Source organism: Mesoplodon bidens (assembly GCF_964165515.1).
Source record: "Mesoplodon bidens genome assembly, chromosome: 5".
NCBI lineage: Eukaryota > Metazoa > Chordata > Mammalia > Artiodactyla > Ziphiidae > Mesoplodon > Mesoplodon bidens.
The window spans coordinates 58,455,180-58,476,945 of NC_138161.1; the positions used below are offsets into that span (position 1 = coordinate 58,455,180).

General features: G+C 39.6%; 1 protein-coding gene across 1 annotated transcript in view; it reads left to right on the forward strand.

Annotated features, from left to right (window-relative positions):
- Nucleotides 1-21,442, forward strand: part of NECTIN3 (nectin cell adhesion molecule 3) — a 141,378-nt gene extending 119,936 nt beyond the window's left edge. Inside the window, exons 8-9 of the mRNA XM_081234063.1 lie at nt 11,931-11,993; nt 12,771-21,442. Of these exons, the coding sequence (XP_081090189.1) occupies nt 11,931-11,993; nt 12,771-12,950 (243 nt within the window). The 3' untranslated portion in view covers nt 12,951-21,442. The remainder of the gene's footprint in view (nt 1-11,930; nt 11,994-12,770) is intronic.
- Nucleotides 21,443-21,766: the final 324 nt, after the last annotated feature.

Consider the following 21,766-nt stretch of genomic DNA (forward strand, 5'->3'; position numbering starts at 1 on the left):
CTTATAGGGTCTAATGTGAAGATACTACTTTTCCATTAAAATCCTCAATGTATAGGTACATATGACTAGGTACTGGAGAGATACCTAGAATCTTGAACTAAGAATTAGGGAAATAGTTTCACGTTCAGCTGCAGTGATTAACTTGTAAATATATTTTTTATACGTCTAGAACATATCTATTAGATGAATCCCTAAGAAGTAGAAATTAATGGGTATATGGATTTTTATTTTGATGGTTATTGCCCACAGATTTATACTTTATACCAAGGTACACTACCACCAATAGTATATGAGAGGAAAACGCGTCTTTTAGTTCATTTATTAGCTTGTTCTGTATTTAACAAAATTACTGCTCTACTTCATTAAGGCCCTAAATGGTATGCTGGTGAGTTGAAAATGTTCTCATGCATTCAGCTTTTCCTTTCTCCAAAGTGTCAGCTCTCATGCACTGATATATTGGAAAATTTGGCTGTTTATATATTGGGCTGGCCCAAAAGTTCGTTTGGGTTTTTCAAAACCTGAACTTCGTGAGCAACCCAATAAAATGAATCATCCTTTTAAACTTTTTTTCCCCTTCTTTCCCTTATTTAATGTTGAAAAATAAATCCCCTACTCTTTTCTTCTTTGTTGGGCATAAGGATGGAGAAAGTTGAAAGGTAGAAGGAGACAGTATTAAGTAGGAAGGAAATAGGTTGGTGATAGAGAGTTACAAGTTTTCATTGAATTATTGTTTGTGAATAATATCTATTATTTGTTGAGTGCTACTCATGTGCCAGGCACTGTTGTAAACATTTCACATGAACCGTCTCATTTAATCCTTATAGTCACCTTCTCAGGTAGGAATTACTATTTTCCCTGTTCTATAAATGAGGAAACTAAGGCTCTGAGGGGTTAATTTCCCCAAGGTAATTTCTAGTGAAGGGCTTCTAGGTTTGGGCTCTTTTGTTCCTTGCTGCCTACCAACTGAGATTACACCAGTTAACACTAACTAATTAGAGCTCACATTTAGTTAGCACTTATTAAATGCAAGGCATTGTCCTAACTGCTTTATATGTATGAATTTATGTACCCCTTGTAACAACCTTGTGAGGCACATGCTAGTGTGATCCTCATCTTTCATGTAAGCAAACTGAAACTCAGAGCTTCAAATAACTTTGACAGTGTCCCCAGCTATGAGAGCTGAGATTAGAACCCAGGCAGTCTAGCTCGAGGGTTCACACAAATACTGGAAAAATCACTGGCATGGGAGTCAAGAAATGTGGATCTGGATTTGTGTTCCAGTTGTGTCATGAGTGAACCTGGGGGGAAATCCCTTTACCTCTCTGGAAACCTGTTCCCTCATAGGTGAAAGGAGGGCATTTGTTCCTGGATAATTCCTGAGGCCCTTCTTGCACTAACATTTTAGAATTCCTCAGATAAAAGGGACTAAGCCAGTCTGCTGCTTCTGATTCATCAGTTATTAAGGACAATCTTAGACTTTAGCAGCTATGTTATCCCACAGCCTCTGAGACTGTACCTAGAAGATGCTCAGCTGCTGCAATTTAATACATCGTCCTTTCCCAGCACATCAGGTGCCTTTGCATCTGTACAGAACAGAGCTCCCTACTCCAGTGCATATTGCCATTTGAAAGCTATTTATAAGGAGATGTCACATTACCCCACTGCACATATGGGTGGAACCTCATAAGGAGAAAAACTCTTAAATTAAAAACAGTTGAAATATATATATTTCATCTCCTGCTAAGTTAAGGAAAAAAGTTTAGCTATAATGTGAAGTGCATGCATTTTCTCAGAACAACTCACTTCGTCATCTAGCTTGCCCTGTTAAAGATCTGTTGCACAGATTTGTAGCCAAGTTCCTTTTTTTTTCAATCTTAAATTCTTTTTCTTTTGAATTTTATTTTATTTTTTTATACAGCAGGTTCTTATTAGTTATCCATTTTATACATATTAGTGTATATATGTCAACCCCAATCTCCCAATTCATCACACACACACACACCCTGCTTTCCCCCCTTGGTGTCCATATGTTTGTTCTCTACATCTGTGTCTCAATTTCTGCCCTGCAAACTGGTTCATCTGTACCTTTTTTCTAGGTTCCACACACATGCGTTAATATACGACATTTGTTTTTCTCTTTCTGACTTACTTCACTCTGTATGACAGTCTCTAGGTCCATCACATCTCTACAAATGACCCAATTTCGTTCCTTTTTTATGGCTGAGTAATATTCCATTGTATATATGTACCACATCTTCTTTATCCATTCGTCTGTCGATGGGCATTTAGGTTGCTTCCATGTCCTGGCTATTGTAAATAGTGCTGCAATGAACATTGGGGTGCATGTGTCTTTTTGAATTATGGTTTTCTCAGGGTATATGCCCAGTAGTGGGATTGCTGGGTCATATGGTAATTCTATTTTTAGTTTTTCAAGGAACCTCCATACTGTTCTCCATAGTGGCTGTATCAATTTACATTCCCACCAAGTAGCCAAGTTCTTGAGGTAGATTTTTTTTTCAACATTTCACAAAATAGGGAAACATTCAGGCATTTGCTGGCATTAATCATCTAAATATTCTGAGCCATCTCTTCTTGTTTTGAACTGAGTGCAGATTCAACTAAACTGATATTTTAAAATAAATAAGTTGAGGACTTTGTACTGTTACATCTCCTTTTTCTTTTGGATACTTGCCAAAATCTAGATGAGGAAGGATGAATATAAAAATAAGATCCTTTTCATCTACTTCTGCACATTTAAAGGGTCTAAAGTTAGCCTGGATTTTATTTCTCAGAAAAGAAATTTGGATTACCTAGCTTCTTTATTTATTTCTTAAAAATTTATATTTCTCCAAACCATACTAAAAATAAGATGATATGGTATTCAAAATAGATTTTAGAAGGAGAAAATTAAAGTGGGTCTTCAGGTTCATAAGAAGTAAAACTTTCACCCTTAATGGTGCCATGGTATCTGTTAGAAAATTCTCCACCCACAGATTTTTATCAGGAGGACATTTTTCCTGTTGGCCTTTTCCTTTGATCTGCCAGGTACCATGCATATTGGTTGGAGGCCTCATTTGTTCTATGAACACAGTAAAGCACCTAGACTTACTGTGAAATCCTGCATAAGTCTCTCTGAGAACCTTTGTCTGTTCTAACCCTTACTGCTGAGTTTCCCCAAATCCTTTTGGAAGTAAAAATGAGATTCTAGCAAAGCACTCTGAGCTTCTTTGGGGGAAAAGTGATAGAAGATTTTTGGAGCTTTTGAATCTACTTATATTGAGTATATTCTTTTCCTCCTCTCTTCCAAGCAACTTACATAGAAATGCAACATTAAAAAAAAAACAAAACACAGGCTACAATCAAAAGCAAACATTATTCCCTTTCCTTGAACACACAGATGGTGCTTACTCTGATCTGTTACCCATTCTGAGTCTGTTAGGAAAACACGACTCCTCTTCCAAGTGCATGCCACTCTTCTTTAATACAACATGCTTCATCTCTGTGAGCATGGAAGGCCTATTTCTGAACCTGCAGCTGCTCCTCATCTTCACACGAGCAGCAGTGTTTTCCTCCGTGTGATAACGTTTAACCCCTCCCATTTTGTTGCATTTTGTCATTGTCAGGCCAGGGCCTTTCACCTCTTCTGGATCTTTCACCTGTAATCACACATGATGCTTTCGGTCAGAATTCTTTGATTCAACTCTGATTCGCCTTAATCTTTCATGGGGGCCCATAAAGTGTTACCCATCTTCTGGGGGCACAGCAGCCCTTTTCCTTCTACTCCTCCTCCCCAACCTCACAACTGCTTCGATGTCTGTGACGTGAGCAGCTCACTCCCTACCCAGGGATTTTACAGTCTTTGTGCTCTCTTTAAGAACTATCGTTCTTAAATCTGTGATCTGTTTTCCTGGATAGAATGTGATTTTTCTCATGATTCGACTCAATCTGTAGTGATAATCTCTGCTATTATCTACATTGTTTCTCTTTTCATGGACAAATATACCTTCTGTCCCATAAACCTTTAATGAAGTACATGGCCTACGTTTATTCTATTTCCCTCTTATTTTCTCTTTTTGTACATGCTTATAGCATCTGCAGACTTGGTGTATAGCTATAGGTCTGTTGGTGTTTTCTGCCTTCTCTCACTTCCCCTTCTCTGCTCCCTGCTATTGGTGGTCAAATCCTGGATTTTCCTGTGCTCTGAAAAGCCACACTCACCATCATCGTGATCATCGCCACTGGTTAGATTGAGATTTCTCAGGCCCTGCTTTCACTGTGTTGCTCGCATAGCCTAGAATCTGGGTGGCTCTGGAGGCTTGGCACTCTCAGCCTGGTGCTCTGTGGTCAGAACCCCCATACCCTCAGTGCGGTCAGATGAGTCCTCCCACCCCACCAATAGAGTCTGGCTTCTCACTAATACTGTTTCACCTTCACCTCTCCACAGCTTATCTTGATTGCTCTAGCCTCTGAATTGCCGTCATTCTTATGATGTGTGTTATAGGTCCACAATCTGTTAGCTACATTTATAAAAATCTCTAGGCATCTGAAGTTTTTTTAAAAGTTATGTATGTATGTATGTATGTATGTATGTATGTATGTATGTGGCGTTGGGTCTTTATTGCTGGGCACAGGCTTTCTCTAGTTGCCGGCAAGCGGGGGCTACTCTTCGTTGCAGCGCGCAGGTTTCTCACTGCAGTGGCTTCTCTTGTTGCGGAGCATGAGCTCTAGGCTTGCGGGCTTCAGTAGTTGCAATGCTTGGGCTCAGTAGTTGTGGCTTGTGGGCTCTAGAGCGGAGGCTCAGTAGTTATGGGGCACGGGCTTAGTTGCTCTGCGGCATGTGGGATCTTCCTGGACCAGGGATCTAACCCGTGTCGCCTGCATTGGCAGGCAGATTCTTAACCAATGTGCCACCAGGGAAGACCCTGAAGGTTTTTTTTTTAAGTCATTTTGCACCAAAATCTGACCTGAACTGCTGACTCTCATGAAGCTATACATAGTCATTACTTTCTTTACTTAATGTGAATGCTCATATTTCCATTGCAGAAATATTTATATGCTTGATTATGGGGTTCTGTATGGGTCTCCAGAAGGGTCTGGAGATGTTTTATAAATATATGGAATAAGTGCATTTCACCTTTCTAAAAATCTGAAAAATTCTGAATTCCAAAATATGTCTGTTCCTAAAACTTTCAGATAAGAAATTGTGGATCTGTAGCGCTTTGAGGTTATAATCAGATTAGATCAGTAGGTGTTTATATACCTACGGCATGGTAGGTACTGTGGTAGAAGAGAAAAAGTAGAAGCATAAGACAGGTTTCCCGCTTTTGAGTAGTTTGCATTCAAACTGTGTTGCTTTGTTGTTTAACTGTTTGGAAGACAAGACACATGAAACAAGGTTGTAAATTCCTGGAGGGCAGGGGAACAGATAAGTTCTTTGGCATTCCTATTGGTAGAGTATTACTAATGATGAGGTTACTTCAGAGGACAGACTATTGATTTCCAGCCCATTTAGAGAAGACTGAAGTTCACCTCTGTGGAGCTCAGTTCTCATAAACAGCAGCACCAAAATTCCCATCAGCTCTCAGCCCAGGGATCCCAAACATGATGGCACCTCTCACGAACACTGTGTCTGAACTAACTACACAGGACTAAGGAAGGAGCTGCTGCTGCTTCAGTGGCACCTGCTGGTGGCCCCCAAGGAGGCCCCTCTAGGTAAGATCTATTCCAGCCAGGGTCACCCACAGCCTAGGGCTATTTTAGCTTGGGCAGGGACTAGGTAACTATGTCACCTTAAATGCCATTAATATGGAATTAATTTAAATATCTTTTAAGTTGATATTTTAAAAATATGATTTACTCCTTCTGCTTTTTCCCCCAGAAGTTCACATTTAGTTCTTTATTTTAAATAATGGAGATGATCATGTCCTAACAGACCGACTCCTTTCAGTATCCAGTGAAGGAATGTCAGTTGAAGTGGTATTTACAGATCCCAGACTTGGCGGATGACCTGTTATTTGTAGTTGTTAGCCTGTTCTAGGGGCTAATAGAAGATACTCAGGCTTTGTTTGGCCATTTAAACTATGTGGGCATGAAGACGAAATGCTATGTTAACTGTCATTTACTTTAGTAAGCAGTGTTTCTTGCCTGATAGAGGAGCGGCATCTAATTAGAGCATATATTGAACACTCAGTTCTGACTCTGTTGAGTAAACTGAAGGCAAACAAAAGATCCTTGACTCATTTTCTTATCTCCACTGGAAGGATTCCCCTCCTTTTGTGTCATGGACTTCACCCTCCTCCTTAAACCACTGGTGCTGTGAACTCTGTTCCAGTCACTGACATGTTCTGGTCATGCTTAACCCAGGAGCTGGATTCCAGCCCAAGGTACCTTTGTTCAGGTTGCTCAAGACATTAGTGCCTGTGGGCAGGGAAATGCCAAACTGGGATTACAGCTACTTCTCTATATCAAACAGAACTGCCTACTTTGGGCTTTATATTTACAAAATTGCTGTCCCTGAAGGTTAATATTAGCTTTCCATAGCAGATGATTTCTCTTCTGTCTCGCCTTCTTTACTGTTATTAGGTTATCTTCCTTTAGAAGAAGAAATAGTGTATGTTACCTAGATTTTCTTTTTTCTTGTCAGGAAAATGATGAAAAATGCCTTTCAATTAAATGTAAGACCCCAAGGGAAAAAATACATGTAATTATTAACTAAATATATTCAAGGATCCTTTAGATTGTTCATGGGTTAGTAATCAGTAAGCAAACAGATAAAGACCTATTCATATTTTATTTTCTACCTTTTAATTACACCCTCAATAGAAACAGCAGATTATTGGTAAGGGAAATGATTCTCTCACCGTCAGTAGGAAGGAATGTAAGAGTAGTGGTGCTCTACAGTTAGTGTACTGCATTTTGTTTCACAATCTCAAATATGTTTAGTGTTAAAGATTTTAGGAGGCTCTTTTTACTTTTTTATCTTTTTGCTAAAAACAGCGTAACTTATTAAGCATAAAGAAGTTCTTATTAGAGTATCTTTTTCCAGTGCCATGAGTTCAGGAACGTTGGATCAAATATGAGATTTGGGAAGGCTCATATTAATAGTTTCTAGAGAGGAACTAGAATTTGGTTTCTGAAGATAGCATTTCTGCACATAGTGGCTTGGAATACAATACTGTGCCTGATATAGAAGAGGTAATTAGCACCTTCTTTGAGGGCATCTGTGTGCATGGATGAAAATACATTAATGGCTCTGGATTGAAGGTTTACCTTGTGGGCAAACTTGGAGATAAAGTGATCTGCATGGGTAATTTGGTGCAGTGTTAAGGCAAGGGGTTGAAGAGCAAAGATGCCCATTGTGACAAGGACAGCACAGCATTCTGATGTTAACATGTGCAGGTATTTATTAGTTGTGGAAAATAGCACATATGAATGCATAATCATTTGATTTGTGTCCTTTAAATGGGTAGGATTTATGATTGGGGGGGACATCTTAGTATTGTATGTGGGTGTCTCATTCTCCTGCAGATAATTTTCCATCATCTTTATCATCTGTCTGCCTTAATTAGGTACTTTGCTTTGCATACATATTACAATTTACGTGAAGTATCATTTTCTTGTGTATTTTAAGGTAAGCATTAGTGAGACCATAGCCAAGATAAGAAATTTCATTAAATGTGTCATACCAAATTTTACATTGAAAAATTAAAATCTAGAATGTATACTCAGTAGAAGTAATGAAATTTATTTACCAGTGATAAGAAGGAACACTGTCTTCCTTTTGGATAAGAAAACGGTTTCAACAACAACTAGGCAGTTATAATTCTGTGGTGACTTAAGAAAAACCCAATGCTGCCTTGTAGGATAAGATATCTAATATTCTTCTGTCTTATAATAAGCCTCATGTTTAAGCATACATTTGAAAAGTTTGCCAAGAGGACATTCTGTAGTCATTTCTGCTTGTAATTGCGTCATTGCAATCTTTAACATTATAAATTAGGGGACTGGAAATTGCTCTCAGGGTACCAACTATCAATATATCACTGAAAGTTATAAACAAACAGTAAAACAGGAGAGGAAATGCCCTCTAAATTAATTTTATAAAGTATTATCCTACAGCAAATGACCATTATGTGTTCAGCCCTGGGCTGAGGCAGAGGTAAAACTCTGATGAGAGTCCTGAACTGCTCAGGAAAAGCCCTGCCTTTGTTTTTCTTTAATTGAGGCTGGAGCCCAAGCAGGAGGGGAAGTAAGTTAGGCCATAGCTTCTGTTTGACCAGTTCAGATGAAGAAAACTCAGAGAAGCTTGCAAAATTGTCGAGTACTGAGCATCGCAGTCTCTCCCCTCAGGTTTATGCCCTCTCCCCTTTCAAGTGCCCATTGTGTTCTTGCTTTTGAGTCCCCTTCTGCAGTCAAATTAGGAAGATAGTGGATATACTCAAGGTAGGAAGATAGGTAGCTTTGTGTGATGGTTTAAGACACAGACTTTGGAATTACATAAATATAAATGTGAATCTTAGCTCTGTGAACTGGGAACATTGCTTCAACTCTCTTGAGCCTCAGCTTCCTCATCTTTATTATAGGAACAATAATAAAATTACCTTTAGGACATGATATAAGAATATGAGGGGCTTCCCTGGTGGCGCAGTGGTTGAGAGTCCGCCTGCCGATGCAGGGGACACGGGTTCGTGCCCCGGTCCGGGAAGATCCCACATACCGTGGAGCGGCTGGGCCCGTGAGCCATGGCCGCTGAGCCTGTGCTTCCGGAGCCTGTGCTCCGCAGCAGGAGAGGCCACAGCAGTGAGAGGCCCGCGTACCGCAAAAAAAAAGTAAAAAAAAAGTAAAAAAAAGAGAGTTGAAAAATAAGAGAAGGATATGGAAGTTCTTGTAGATGTGGGAGTGATTTGCACTAGTTATAAGAAATCCTACTTCATCCAGGCTTAAGAAAATTCTGGAAGAGGCAGATGTCAGTTGGGGCTAGGAATTGGAGGGAACATTTTAGAGAAAAGTTTGGGAAGGTAGGAGAATGTGTTTAAAAAGAACAATGTTTACGGTTTATAGATCACAATGAAAGAGTCTGATCAAAAGGGAGACATGGAAGGAATTACAGAGCATTTTGAGGGTGAAATTATGAAACGAGAGAAGACCAAAAGGACTCCAACTTGGTAGTGTGGATAATGGTTCCAAATGGAACTCTAGTTTGAAGTTCTTCCACTGCCAGAGCAAGCAGAGTATCCAGGGTGATTGTAGACTTGTTGACAAAAGCAACTTGAAATCCTGGTTCTGTCATCCCCGAAAATAAACCTTAGTAACTAAAAGCTCTGTTTATGCGGTTTTAAAATATTATCTACATGGAAACAGATTAAAATATAACACATAGTATAATGTAGAGGTTTTGGTTTATTTGTTGAGTCAGAGAAAGTAAAAATATTTATTAAGATAATATATAATAAAACTTGAAAAACTAGTGTCGTTAGCACCTTGGAAGACAGGAATGAAAGTCTGCATGACTTTAGTAAATCAGGAAAGTGAATATGGGTTTGTAGCTCAATAGAAATTGTTACAGTACATGCAAGTAGGGAAATCAAAATATGTATTAGGGATTCAGAGCATCCCAAGGCTTTCTGGGAAAAACCACAAGAATAATAGAATAATATATATCATGTATCCATCAGGTAAAATATTATAGGTAATTCAGTTTATATATACCAAGCACCAACCATATGAAAGGTATCATGCAAGACCCTTTTCTGTATACTGTGGTGATTAACTTTATTAAAAAGAATATGCAACGTTTAGGGTAGTTTATGGACTAGCGGAAAGAGAGCACATGTACCAGGAATTTAGATTAAATTTAGTTCCTTAGGTATCTCGTCAGAAGCTAAATGACCACGTAATGCAGAGGCAAGCACAGCATGCTCTTGTGTAGCCCTGGTCCCTAATGCAGGGCCATCCCTAGGATGTGTGGGGCTTCTGTCTATATAAATAATTTGATTAACTATTGTACTACAAAATTCATGGGCTCATGTGAGGTTTAATGATTATTGATGAAGGGTTACAATATTGGGTAGAGAAGAAGAACTTAACATTTGCTAATTGTCCATTCAGTGCAAATGAAGACTGTTCATGGTGCCCAGACACCATTTCTTCCTGCTCAGTCCTAGGAATTCTCTTTTCTTGTCCAGTATTTTCAAGTGTGCCGCTTCGGGCTGATTTTATATCTCAGGCCATGAGAAAAGGTTAGCAATGCTGTTATTGCTCATAAAGCCATGGCTCATCTAAAATAGCCAAGAAACAAAAAAGAAAATGCTAATTTTAATTTTAGGTTATTTTTTTTCTGAGTCTATTTTCCTTGGACCAGCACCATCTATGTAATTTGTGAGGCTCAGTGCAAAGCAAAAATGCAGGGCCCCTTGTTTAAAGATTAAGCATGTCAAGATGGCGATACAAGGTCCATGAAGCAGGCCCTGCCTTCGACTTTTACCAGTGTGTACTGTCCGTATCAGTAGTCACGTGGGAAGCACCCTAGAATCGTGCAGAATGTGACAGGGGGAATGAATTTGTCACAGATAACTTACAATTTGGATAACATGGCATATGATACAGAATATCAAGAGTTGATAGTTCATATTTCAGTGAAGTTATTGGTTAACTGTTGAATTCTTACTGTTGCAGAACCACAGGCTAGGGTGTGGGGATGGAGGAGGATGGCCAAAAGAGGTTCACTGTTTACTAGGTTGAAAGATACAGACATTAGGAACCATAAAACTGACAGAGCGTGATGTCTGCTATGATGGAGGTATAAACGAGAACAATAGGAAAAGTAGGAGTCAATAAACTTTGGTGGGTAGTGTGGAAAAGCCTTTTAGGAAAAAAAAAAAATGACTTTAGTCAGACCAAGATGGGTAGTATTTCAAGTGCCAGAGGTTAAGTGTCAGACCTTCCAGACAAAAAGGACAGCATGAGCAAAGACAGTGAAATGAAGACCGTGTTGACAGATATGCCTACATGCTGGGACTTTCAGGCATTCTTTTGTGATATTTATTGAACATCTATTTTCCAGGCACTGAGCCAGAAGCATGGGTATAAAAGTATAGGTTTAGGAATCAGACAAAGCATCTACCACTTACCAGCTGTGTGACTGGAGACACCTTACTTAACCACTCTGAGCCCCAGTTTTAGTCATCTGTAAAGTAGACATTGGTTTTACAGAATTATTATAAAAGTTAAATGAGATAATGTCTATAAATACTCCAACCAGCACCCTCAATCCAGTGAAGGAGAAAGCAAATAAATAATTGTGATAACACATGCTGTGAAAGCACGGAAAGGAGAGTGGCTGCCTCTGTCTGAGGGTTTTGTGCTTCACTTCCTGAAAGGGATGATATTTGAACTTGGGGCTGAAGGGTAAGTATGTGTTTGTAAGCAAAAGGAAAGCTGAGAAAGATTCTCTTAGGCTGAGGTTTGAAAACGATGGACCCCTTTATGATCTGTATGGGGTTGGAAGACAGGGAGTAGCAACAGGAAACGAAAGCAGACCATGTATACATCTGTAAAATCTTTCATTGCCACTCCAAACCCTTTTTAGTCAATTCAAAATATCAGACTCTTCCACTGAGAGAAGGCAAGAGACCTGTGCTGAATGTTACCTCAAGTAAGATGTAAACAAGTTTGCATGAGAGCTTCTGTAGCAGATGTTCTGTATATTTTCTTCATTCTACAAGAAGTTTGGAGCCAGGAGAGATAGACAGCTCTCAGGAAATGTAGTTGCTTTTCCCATCTTCATGTGGAACATTTTGCTTAGTTGGCAGACATTTAACAAGCCATGATTGGCTCTTTTAAAAACAGGAGTCTTAGCGGTCTTGGTTGATATGTCTTATCATGTGCTTGGTGCTTTAAAGTGCATGTCTTTTTCTGTCTTCTCCCTCCAGACTGAACACTTGCCTCTGCAGACTCAGTTCAAAGGAAGAGAGGTTGGCAGTCTCCAGCGCTCTGTAAGTAACATGGTCCTCTAGTAGGGTCAGCCCAGGCGGAGCCGGGGACCACCATGTTTATTAAAATACTGTTTTATTTCCATGAAATTTTGTTTTATTCACCTCTGCTATCTGACTACCTGTGGTGTGATTTTGTAAAGTCCTTGAGCTTGCTTATTCCTCTTAGAAGTAATCAAGTTTTATGAAACCAGTAACCTGACAGAGGCTCAGTACCAGACACACCATAGAGCATCACGGAGGTTCATTTTATGGTGTCAGCTGTGACCCAGAGTCAAGAAAGGAAGAAAGGTCAAGACAAGAGGCTATTTTTTGACAGCATTTCTTATCCTCAGCCACGCTGGGCATACAAATACCAGTTCATTTCACTGTGTCTCTTCCCTAATTCCCCAGTGCTGAATCCTCTTTTGGTTTTGTTTTGGTGGTTTTAGCTCTCTCTATTATCTCATGCATGGATTCCAAGCTTGAGCCTTGCTGAGAGACTCCTGCAGTTCACAACCTTGTTTTTCTCCAGTTTACCTTAACTGATACGAGTTCCAAATTTTGAAACCTGAAACTGACCACAGTCCTTATTAGTCACAATTTTCTATTTAGGAGATGCCACCACTCTTGTACAGGTATTGTAAGCAACAAGTGACTGGAAAATGATAAGTTGTTGAACTTTACCTTGCCATTCAATAGCTTGTGTGTAATGAATTCTGTTCTTGCCTGTTTTTACCCAAGAGCTAGAAAAAATACAAACAGCTGCTCTGATAACGTAAGCAATGTTTGAATTTTTAGAATGGACTGAGTAGCAGAAGATTTGACTATGAAGATGAGAATCCAGTGGGGGAAGATGGGATTCAGCAGATGTACCCCCTCTACGATCAGATGTGCTACCAAGACGGGAGTCCTGGCAAATATCATCCAAGCCGTGACCTGGAGAGAGTCTACATCAACCCACGGGAACATTACGTGTGATTGTCCTCTTTCTCCAATGGTGTTCTAACAAATGTTTATTCTTAGATTGAGGGAGAGAAACTGAGGCCAATAGGTATGATTTTATTCTGTCTCATATAAAACAATCCCAGTCTAAGTATATCAGAAGTAGTGATAAATGACTTGGAACCAATAGCACATTTCTTCCTTTCATGAAGAGTTTCTTAATCACCAGCTGTGTTTTTGAACTTGACTCTAGCTTTGTGTGTTTCTGTGATGATGGTGTTTAACTACTAACATTTGGCCTACAACGGCATGTTCATTTAAAAGTAGAGCATCTGCCTGGGATGACAGCAGTGATTCTCCAGAACGAAAGGCCTCAGCTGGGAGTATTAACCTCACTGGGTCTCAGGCAGACCAGCCTGTTCGTCTGTAACTCAAATGGGCAGGAAAAGGAGCTCAAAATCCATCTCACTAATTATTTAGTTGGATTTGGCTTTTCCTGACATGCTTAATACAATTACAATACCTACTTACAAACAGGAGGCCTGAGAAAAGAGGCAAAATTTGTTGTTTATCCCAGAAACAATAACAAAAGAGAGTTCAGACCTTCAAGTCTGTTGGTTTCTTTTAGACTCCTGTGATATTATAATATGCATTCCTTCCTGATCACCATGGTCCTGAGGGATGCATATTTCTTGCTATTATCGGCCCAGTCTTGATGAGCTATGTGCTAACCAGGGTTCTTCTCTTACTTGGCCATTGTTCCCACAGTTCTGTTCTTCATAGTCCAGATTAGCCTATTTCCCACCTATTAAATTCTAGAAGCCCTGTCTAAATGGTGGACAGCCTTGAGCCTTGAGCCCTCTTTTCTGTGGTATTGTATATGACAGACTCAGCTTTCACTACTGAAATTTCGTTCAAGCTAATCCTATCCACACAGGCTTTGGCTTTGCATTCTTCAGACTTTTTATTGTCTGTGTTTTATCTACCTCAGAAAAAAGCCTGCTGGAAAATCACCATGAAATAACCCCTACTCTTTTTTTTTTTTTCTGTACGCGGGCCTCTCACTGCTGTGGCCTCTCCTGCTGCGGAGCACAGGCTCCGGGCGTGCAGGCTCAGCGGCCGTGGCTCATGGGCCCAGCCGCTCCGCGGCATGTGGGATCTTCCCGGACCGGGGCACTAACCCATGTCCCCTGCATCGGCAGGCGGACTCTCAACCACTGCGTCACCAGGGAAGCCCACCCCTACTCTTAAAACCCAGGTAGAGAATTTGAAAACCTAAGAAAACAAAAAGTGCCTTTAATATGGCATATGTGCTAAACCCACATGTGGTCCTTGATCCCTCTTCCCCTACTTTAACTGGTCAATAATAAGAGTAAAGAGATACTAAAACGCAAATAATACAGGGACTGACTTACCAGTCTGGAGTTTTCTCACTTCCCTTTGCCAACTTTTCCTTGATGAGCTTGAAGGTAGCAATTATAGTGGGGTGAGCAGAGGAAGGAACACAGGTACACGTGCAAGTGTCAATCATCTGCCCTCATATCTTAAGAAAAGCATTGCTTTACTATGTATTCTGGAAGATTATGGGTCTGTCACAGATATAAAAAACACTGCAGACTTGTCATGTATTAGGAAAAAGTGACATAAGCACTAAAATAAAATAGTACACGTTTCCAACCTAAGCTTCAAGGGAGTAGGAGAATATTAACATAGATTTCTAATGGGATACCAAAGATACATTATGATTCACGTTTTGCTGGCTCTAGTTCTTGCTTGTGTGTTTGTTTCCTTTTTTCAGTTGCCATGCTTTGTCAGACAAATTATCCAGGTTGTTCTCAGTAGTAATATACTACCCCCCTCCATTACCTGGGTGACCAGCAATTCTGTAAAAGATGATGGTTACATGGAATCAAAGGGTAAATTCCAAGGACTATCATTGCTGTTTCACTATGTTACCTCAGAGTTAGTGTACTGCCCTTGCTAGCAAGCTGACACAGAAAGAAGATGTCTGACTTTATTACTTGGAATCCCATCAGTGAGTTAATGTAACTGAAGGTGTAGGGATCCTTGCAGTTGTTTTCCAACAGAAAGATGACTCTAGTCAGAGCTCTCCTTGATAGGGAAGTGTTTTATACATACTAGATGTTACAGAGGAGGATACTGTGGTGCATTGCCTCCTTTAGTGAGCTTTAAAAATGTCTTACACATTGGGGATGGTTTCTAGGTGCTGCTGGGAAGCAGGTTGTTGAATTAGTGTCACAAAAGTAGACGCTGGACCTAGAGGGGAGTTGAGATGTCTTCATTTGCACTAGGGAAAGAGAGTCAGAAGCACGGTGAGTTTCAGAGCCCTTTGACCTGTCTTCTACCCTCCCTACCATCAAGAAGCCACTATTGCAATTTTTAACATTCTCAGTGTAGTTATAGAAAAGAAATCTCAGGATATAGACACTTCTGTCAACAGCCAGCTAGTTCAGTATCCTCTTTGCCTCTCTGTCAGCTATGGTATTTCTTTAACAGACTGGTAGATTTTATAGCTGTTGTTCCCTTACATGGGTCACAGGAGCTATATAATTGCTTATCCTGGTGCCTCCCATCTGTTCTCTCTAAATACTGAGTGGAATAGAGCTCAGTATTTTAAAGGAGCTTTAAAGGGGTTTGATCAGCCAGCCCCCTCAAGGAAAAAATGCCATCCAAAATTAGCCTGTTGATCTCTAAATTTGGAGGCTAGACCACTTGACGATGGCCATTTAAATTTGGAAGTTAGACTCCTAAAGGTCAGTGAGTGAGGCTTAAGGATATAAGCCACAGCTGATACTAGATACTCTTCCCATAACTGGTTTATTAAAACACACTGAAACAGAAATAAATCCCCAGAGTGCTTATCCACTTACGGTTGCAGTTTTGCGTTTCAAGGGGGAGTGTGCATGCTCCATCTTAAACACACAGCCTTGATTGCCTATTTTGTAGGCGGCCCAAGCTCCAGGAGCGTGCATCATAGCTGCAGTAGCAGATCACCAGGTTCTTTGCCCTCTGCACTAAAATAAAGCATCTGTACCAGTTAGGATTGCTCTGACATAATGGGATAAGAATTTAGGTTAATTCTTAAATGGCAGTGATTTATTTTCTATGAGGACTCCCCTATCCCTGGCCGCCTTATATGTTCTAAAATTGAAGAAGTCCATGCTCTTTAGGACATGTAATATAAAATTCTTACCTGTGCTAGGCCTCCCTGTAACATGCACATAGTAGATACTAAAGAAATGTGCTGTAAACTAAATGAACTGGTTCCCTCATTAATTTTTATGGCCTTGTTTACTCATAGGGATAATATATTTTTTCATCCATCTTTTGAGAATGATTTCCTAATTCCTCTTTCACAGTAGTGTAAAATTTACTATTTTGTTTTTCATTGTGCAATTTTCCCCTGCAGTGTGCTGGTCTCTCAGTGCTGTTCTTTATATCCAATAGAGCCTTTCTTCAAGCCTCTTTTTCCCTGGGGCATAGAGGATAGACCATTATACCAAGAATCAGAAGAATAGGTTCTACTCCCACTTAATCTGTCTAGGACATCAGTTGCCCCTTATCTGTAAAGCAGAGATTGTAATACTTTCCCTGTCAGCCTCTCAGAAATGTGGGGAGAGTTAAAGAAGATAATAATGGATGGGAAATTGTAAGTTCTCTTCAAATGAATATACCCATGACTCTATTACTGTTGCATATTGAACCTGAACTCCCAGCACCCTTGCCAGCATTTTGAGTACCATAGCGTCTCCCCAGGGAGAACCAAGTGGCAGATGAAAATTTCAGTTCGAGCTAATTTGAGTATAGCCAAGTGCAAGTGGAAGACATCCCTTTTCTGTAATAAGCATTTGTCATATGGAAAGCTTGATGTCTGGATTTTAGCCTTTTAAGCTCTGTTGACCTGTGGTTGTACTGCTAATAATAGCTACCATTATTGAGTGTGTAGTATGGACTGGATTCCAGGGCAAGCACCTTACAAGAATCATCTCACTGACTAGAACCAAACTCCTGTTTTGTCCCCTTCCAGGAGACCCCGTGGGGACAGAAAGGCTCCCACTCCTATGCTGCACACCCACAGACCACACTAATCATCAGTCAGCTGTTACTTCTTTTAAGTCTGCTTTTGGGGAGTGGTGTTAGGGAAGAGGCTTTCTTGATTTTTTTGGAAAACAGAGGTGTAAGAGGGTACATGGAAGAAAACCATAAAAAAAAAGTTTACTGAGAAGAAAGCAATTGCATGTGCTCGTTTTTACTTACTTTTCGAACTTCTCAAAATGCTCATAGAGTCTCATACCCATTAGATTAACCATCTCTGCAAAAATAACCAACCGAATAATTAAAGCCACTCCATCCCAGTTGGTTCGGTCTTAGAGGGCACAAACTCCTAACATCTCTTCCTCAGCTTAGTAATTTGATATACTTACTGCCCCTTTGAGTTTGTTTCACCTTTATTGAACTCCCAGGGGATGGTGGCACTGTTACAGTGGACATCTGGAAAGAGAGATGGCTCTGGTAGAAAGCCAGAAGAAGAGGAGGAAGGGTGTGAAAGTAGAAATGTCAGGACCCCCACCTGTGGTTCAGTTCTATGCTTCTCTTGTTCCTGTGCTGAACTGGCAACACCCTTCATCCTTGGGCCATTTACAGACTACCTAGGAGGACCAGGGACTTCCAGTTCTTCTGTTAAACTAGAAACTGCTATTTGCAAGCCTACTCAACTATGGACTATGCCTGGGTGAATCTTATGGCCCCTGAAAGGTTCTTGTGTTCCCTCCATTAAAGAAAATTGTTGTAAGTTGGACTTTGCCAATTTGGTCACTTGCAATTATTAGGTGGTTTAGTGGCCTTCAGTAGGTAGGGGTTGGGTGAGGGCTGTATGTCTCCTCCCCCCCAACCTTACCAGGTGGTATATTACACTGAAATCAGATTTTAAGCCAGTGTCTGCATCATTCATCTTTATAAACACTCAGGCACTAGAACAGACATCCTGTAATAGTCAACCTGTCATGTAAGCTTGAAAAAGTCCCCACTCCATTCTTTTAGAGAACCCAACGATATCTTATGTAAAAGGGCTATTAGAAATGAATCCAATAATATTACAGCAGATTCGGTGTCAGGCAGCCTGATTTCTGTTCAACTTCTAGACATAGAACAGGTTAGTAATCTAGGAATCTTAGGGCTAGTGGGCTTGCTAGAACTTTATGCCGTGTTCGTGAAAGGGATGGAGTGCCCTATGGTATTTGGGCCAATCCACATACATTTAACACCACTAACTTGACCACTGAAAAAAATCACTCATTAACAAAGTCTCTGGCACTTGAGTTCTTATGGTAGTAGCCTCTGAAGTGACTTGAATTTTTCAAATGCCAACTAACAACTTTTGGAGGGTGTATTCCCAACTAGGAAACGTTAAATGTTAACTAAACACTTCTAGGGTGTATATTAAGACCAATTAACATGTGCCAAAATAATTCAAATTACATTCAACATAACAGAGTTTCTTAAGGATTCCTTGTGTTATCACACCTTCACACTGGGGTGAGGTGTATTCACTGCTCTAATGTCAACCACCTGCTGCCTGCTGGCATTTCTCCTTAGTAGTGACAGCCTTTTCCTTGTTAGAGGTGAGTGTGTGTGTGTGTGTGTGTGTGTGTGTGTGTGTGTGTGGTGCATCAGAGAGAGAGAAAGACAGGCAGATGGGAGAGAAGCCGGCTTAAAATTCACAGTTGAAAAAAATACTGGAGTTCACGCATACAGCAGAACCCTCACATCTACGAACATCTCACTATTTCAGGCCCATTTTATTATCTTTGCTATAGCATTATCTCTGTAAAAAGGTTAGAGGTAGGAACAGAGGCCATATTTACCTTGACAGTGGAAATATATAAAGTATTAGGTTTATTTCTACTGTATTTCCACTTATTAGGTTAGTTATTCTCTACTTACATTTGTATGACTGTGGGAGTTTGGAGCTGAGTAGACTAGAATGAAAGAGAATGTCAAAAATTCAGATGACACTAAACATCTTTTTATCAAACATTATCAACTGAGACCATGATATGGAAGTTCCTTCTATATCTCAGGGAGAAGGGAAACCACCACTGACAAATAAAAGGATTCTCCATTCCATTGGTTGGGAATAAATCACTTCCATTGGTCCATTCCCCAGAATAGTCAGTGTTTGGGGGCTAAAGCCATGATATATATCAAATTACATGCCTCCCTACACCAAAAAGTTCTAGTTATATGCAGTATCTGGTACCTCTAGCTGTGAGGTATAAGGATAAATGCCTGAGTTTCAGGGGAACAGATGTTGTGAATATTTATGGAAAAAAGCAGCATCTCTGTGAATTAAAGGTTGGCAGGGCCATGTCCTCTAAGTGCTGCCATTCTAGAGCTGTGTTGTTTACAGTTGCCACTTGCACATGATTGACATGGCATGTCCTTTGGACCCAAGGAGATAGACTAATGGACTTGAAGTTATTATTAGATTACAACTGCCATCCCAAACAATCTTCAATAAACAAAAACCAGCTTCCTGAGATGTTTCAGTGTTTTACTCCATCTAGAGGCAGGAGACTGAACAGTTCCCTTCTTGAGGTTTTTCCCAGCCTTACCATTTAAAGATTTTATGATCAGTTTCCCTGTAGCCCAGCAGGACACTTGGTATCATGGCCTAGACCGGTTGTATTTATTATCATGGCACAGGACTGAACTGTAAAGTCGATTAGAGGAGGCCTCGAGGGAAAGCCCCCCTGGGAATCCAGAACATCAGATTGGCTACACTGGCTTAGAACTGTGGCCTATCCTGCTACAAATATGTCTGACACCCATAAATGTTTTATGTGTCTCCTCCAGAGGTTAGGAATGAACTTCAAACATTCGTAATGTCCCTTAATAACTCACAATCGGTCTATAAAGCCCAGGGTTCCACTGATTCCCAAATGCATGGGCACTACTATTTTGGTTTTCATTATTCTTGCCAGTAATGACCAGCTTTTTTTTTTTTTTAAATCCACCCTAACACATTGATCAGGCTAAGTTAATTTCTTCTCACAAGTCATGTTGATGGCTCCATGTCCATCATATTTTAACTACAGGCAGCAGTATTTTGTCCTAAATGCATTGGTTTGCACTTAACCCACACTGTGGCTCATTAATGCCTCTTTTTTCACATGGTTTCATGAGAACTTATTGCTGTATTCCCTTCAACTGAGCATTTCAATATCCAGAAGAGCATTTGTCATCTTAGGTTTCACTGTGTACTTGAAATTCCACGTCCTTTGTAAAAAAATGTTAAGTAGGTGGTGTTGCTACTGAATCCCTGGATTATTCCACTTGTCTATCCAGAAAAGTTCCTGTTTATCCTCTACCTTCTGTTTCTATTTCTAAGCCAAAGCTTAAGACATAACATCTGCTCCAGCCTATTCATTTTCCATGTGGTCTTAACCTCTTAACTTCCTTACTTCTCAGTTTCATCCCTGTAAGTTAGTACTCTCCACCTCACAGAGGTTTTATGGAGGGGGAAAAATAAGATGTTTAAGGGTTGTCATCAAGAGAGCTCCTACTTTTAAAGTGATTTCATAAAAGCCCCTTGGCTTAGAAATGAGAAACTCTATAGCTATTATTTTTTCCTATCCTTGTTCTGCTGTTTTTATTTCTGAAAAGTGATCTCTGTCTGAATAGAGTCTGTACCCTGGTTTTAACTTTCTTCCCATTACCCCCTTTCACAATGAAATTGTCCTCTCTACCTTGTCCATCCTCTGAACTTTTTCCTTACAGAGCCAAAACTAGTTATCCCACCACAAATCCCACATGCTCTTACTTCCATGATTGAATAAATTAATGTCCTCCAGAAAGAGGCATCTGGCTCTGGACATAAGTCAGAAGGTAAATGAGGCCTCACTCTGGCACTGGCAAGATCTCACCATGGTGCCTTGGTTCTCCCTGTATAAACTAAGGTTAATTCTGCTATTTCACAGCACCTGGGTGTTATGAGTCTTGACAAAAAAATAATAATAATAATAATAATGAAAAGTATTTTTCAAATGCCCTGTACTATATAAATGTGTAGTGAATAATCTGGAGAGTCCTCAGGTAGAAATGTGTTCTTGTGTAGCTCAATTCAGATTACTAATCCACCCATTGTTTTCAAAAGAAATGTTTTACTAAACTGTTCTTTTTCTTTTTAAAGTGAAAATTAGTTTCTAATCATTTGAACTATTTTAATTTTTCGGTATGGGAAGAGATCAATAGTATACAGAAAATACCCAAATTGTATTTTAACTGTTAAAACTGAAAGGGTTTCATAACAACGTAGTGGGTTAAGGAGGAGGATTCTAGCTCAACTGTGGCAAGAAATAGAAATACTAAGATTAGCTTTGATTTTGAGATTGTATTATAAATAGTAGATGTTAATGTGGTTGTTTTTAGATACTCTTTATTTTTAAGTTACCAGAAAATGACTTTTATTTTTGAAGTTTTGAACTATGTGGTTCTTGACATGTTTTGAATAAAGCTTTTATCAACTAAACTTTTTCATTATCAATAAATCAAATATTAAAATACATTTAAAAATTAATAGCCTAATTATATGACTGTAAAATTCAAGATTTAAAGAACATCTTTTATAGAAATAGTAGATTTCTATACTGGAGTCCTTTTAAAAAATGATTTTAAAAATAGTAATAGTACTTTTATACTTCAAACAGTATTACAAAAATATTTTTAAAACATGTGACAAGTTACATATTATTGTAATTGCTTGTGGAAAACTTAATACTTTCTAAACAAAACTAAATTTATTCCACTTAAAGAATTGTTCTTCATTCCTG